At 41.5% G+C, this 2,652-nt stretch overlaps 1 protein-coding gene across 1 annotated transcript; it reads left to right on the forward strand.

The window, feature by feature from the left end:
* Positions 1-1,845: 1,845 nt before the first annotated feature.
* Positions 1,846-2,652, forward strand: LOC138873913 (uncharacterized). The gene has a single exon (XM_070152401.1). It carries the CDS (start codon positions 1,846-1,848, stop codon positions 2,650-2,652), a length of 807 nt encoding a protein of 268 aa, XP_070008502.1.

Here is a 2,652-nt window from a genome sequence, read left to right on the forward strand (position 1 = left end):
GACAGCATGGCGACTCTGCTGGGGATTTTTTAGGCCTTAACAATTTCAGATTGTTCTTGTGAATTTGTACCCCTACATTATGTACAATTATTAGTTTAAATTCCTTTAAGCATTCAATTTCTTTTTCAAATGTGAAACTGACATATCTTCTTTGTTTCCTTCCTTTATTGCTGCTTTAAATTATAAAATTGTTGTATTTATCGCTTCTTAACGTGCAAATACATGTCATCATGTTTTTTTATTTATTGCATAATTATGCTCAATATCATAATCCACTCGTGCCAAACAAATACTATAGCAATGCTTTTAATGAGTGGTTGCGCTCTTCCTATATCATTACCCCCTAAATTCGGAAAGGCATATTTGCGGTAAAACTAGTCGATCAGCGGTGTAGTCGATGGTTCCTTGCCTTCCCTCTTGAGTTGTCCGCTCAAGGGTACCAGTATAAAACCCCATAGAAACCTTACTCTATTTAAATTATGCATGCATCATGGTCAAACCTAGTCGGGTCAGTTATGTTATCCACATAATGATCCCTTAAGATAACCTTGTCCAAAAGTCCACTGGGTTTCCCTAAACCCAAATGGACATCATCACGTTCTGTGCATTTATTTGGAGAACTAAATGCTTCATACTAATTGTTGGTATTAAGTAGTCGAGTCTGGTGGGGGTAAGGGCCTAACCTTGTTTGTCTTGCAGAAAATGAGGCACGAGATCCCCAATTTCGGTATGATTAGCCCGCCCCCACTCTTGCTAGGCTGGTGGAAGAGTCTTCCATCAAATGACCAAATCAATGAGTAGAAAGAGAGGGCCAACAAAGCTAGTGAAAAGTTGGAATATCTAGAATACAGTCTGCTAGAATTGGAAGAAAAAGTAAGGAAGAGAGTCATCGACTGCTAGAACGCTGAAGGAAACGAAGGAGAACACCTGGCAAAGGCATTTTTACTGGTGAACCTACGCGAGCTGGAGGATTTGATCAACGAGAGCATTCAACCTGAGGAAGGTCCTTCTGGGACCAAGTAGATAGGAGTTTATCTTTTTCGCTTTATCAATGTAATAAGGCCAATGGCCATTAGTGACTTTTATTTCTTATTTATATATTGTTGTTTTGTGATTCGTCTATTTCTATCAATAAAATGAGGCATTTAGCATTCTAAGTTCTCCGAATCAATTTGTCGCTAGACCTATCTCGGGTACAAAGAGGTTCCCAAATTAGCACATGATTTACATTCCCGCACTATGTGTTTAAATATTGCAATACTTTTTATAATCCTCACTGACTTGATTACCTTTTATTTTGTTTTCTTTCTTTTATTGTTCCCCTCCCCAAAGGTTAGTTCGTGCACTCTGGCATCATCATCTTATTCCACGAGATCCAGGTGCCCTCCACCCACTCCTCTTCTTAGTCCTGTTAAGAACAAGAACAAAGGCAAGATGGAAGATTTGAACAATGTCAGGAAAGAGAACCTAACTGAATGGGTAGAGGCCACTGATGGTCATGGTATTCGGGTTCCTAATGAGAACATGTCCCAACTGGAATAGAAACTGCTGAAATTCCAAGAAGAGATCGATCAGGTTCGGAATCTAGCAAACCTGTCATTTTCCCTCAGCACCCCAGATATCAATTTCCCCAACACTCAAAACCCTACACCTCCTCAAAATATCCCAAAACAACAGAATCATCCCGTACCTCACCATCATGCAGCTCTACCAAAGAACCAATGCAACACCTGCCATACCCTAAACAACACTCCACTACTCATTCCAAAACCTCAGAACTCTACAAATGACTGTTTCCACACCCATACACCAGGACACCATAACAATCCCATCTATGTGGAGACCATGCCACACTCCACCCAACCTATCCCATGCACACCTGAGTCTGACGAAAAGGACCTACTTATTTGGAACCCGGCCGAGGAGCTTAAGAAACTGACCAGCCGAATCCAGGGTGTTGAGGGAAGCAAGGGAATTGATGGGCTGAACTATGAGGACCTCTGCATACATCCAGATGTCGAACTGCCCGAGGGGTACAAACATCCTAAGTTCGAGATGTTTGATGGTACAGGTGATCCAATGGTCCATCTAAGGACATACTGCGACAAGCTGGTTAGAGTAGGGAATGATGAAAGGATCCGCATGAAGCTGTTCATGAGGAGTTTGAAGGGGGATGCGTTATCTTGGTACATTAGTCGAGATCCCAAGAAATGGTCAAGCCGGATAGGCATGGCATCTAACTTTATGGATAGATTTAGGTTTAATACAGAGAACGCACCAGACGTGTTCTATATTCATAATTTGAAGAAGAAGGCCACAGAGACATTTCACGAGTATGCTACTCGTTGGAGGTCTGAAGCTACTAAGGTCAAACCCACTTTAGAAGAGGAGCAAATGGACAAGTTCTTTGTCTGGACTCAGGACCCGCAATACTATGAGCGGTTGATGATGATTCAGAACCACAAGTTCTCCGACATTATCAAGTTGGGTGAAAGAATCGAAGAAGGTATTAAAAGTAGTATAGTTACATATTTTGAAGCCTTTCAAGCTACAAATAAGGCTTTACAGTCCGGTGGTGTGTCCAAGAAAAGGGACGTAGGGGCCTTAATGGTTGCACAAAGGACCAAATATCCTCTCAAATACCAAACTTAA

This window comes from Nicotiana sylvestris, chromosome 7 (assembly GCF_000393655.2).
Source record: "Nicotiana sylvestris chromosome 7, ASM39365v2, whole genome shotgun sequence".
Classification (NCBI taxonomy): domain Eukaryota; kingdom Viridiplantae; phylum Streptophyta; class Magnoliopsida; order Solanales; family Solanaceae; genus Nicotiana; species Nicotiana sylvestris.

What these genes read in the sequence shown, in the direction of transcription:
- LOC138873913 (XM_070152401.1), top strand. Translation starts at nt 1,846, where the DNA reads ATGCCACACTCCACCCAACCTATCCCATGCACACCTGAGTCTGACGAA.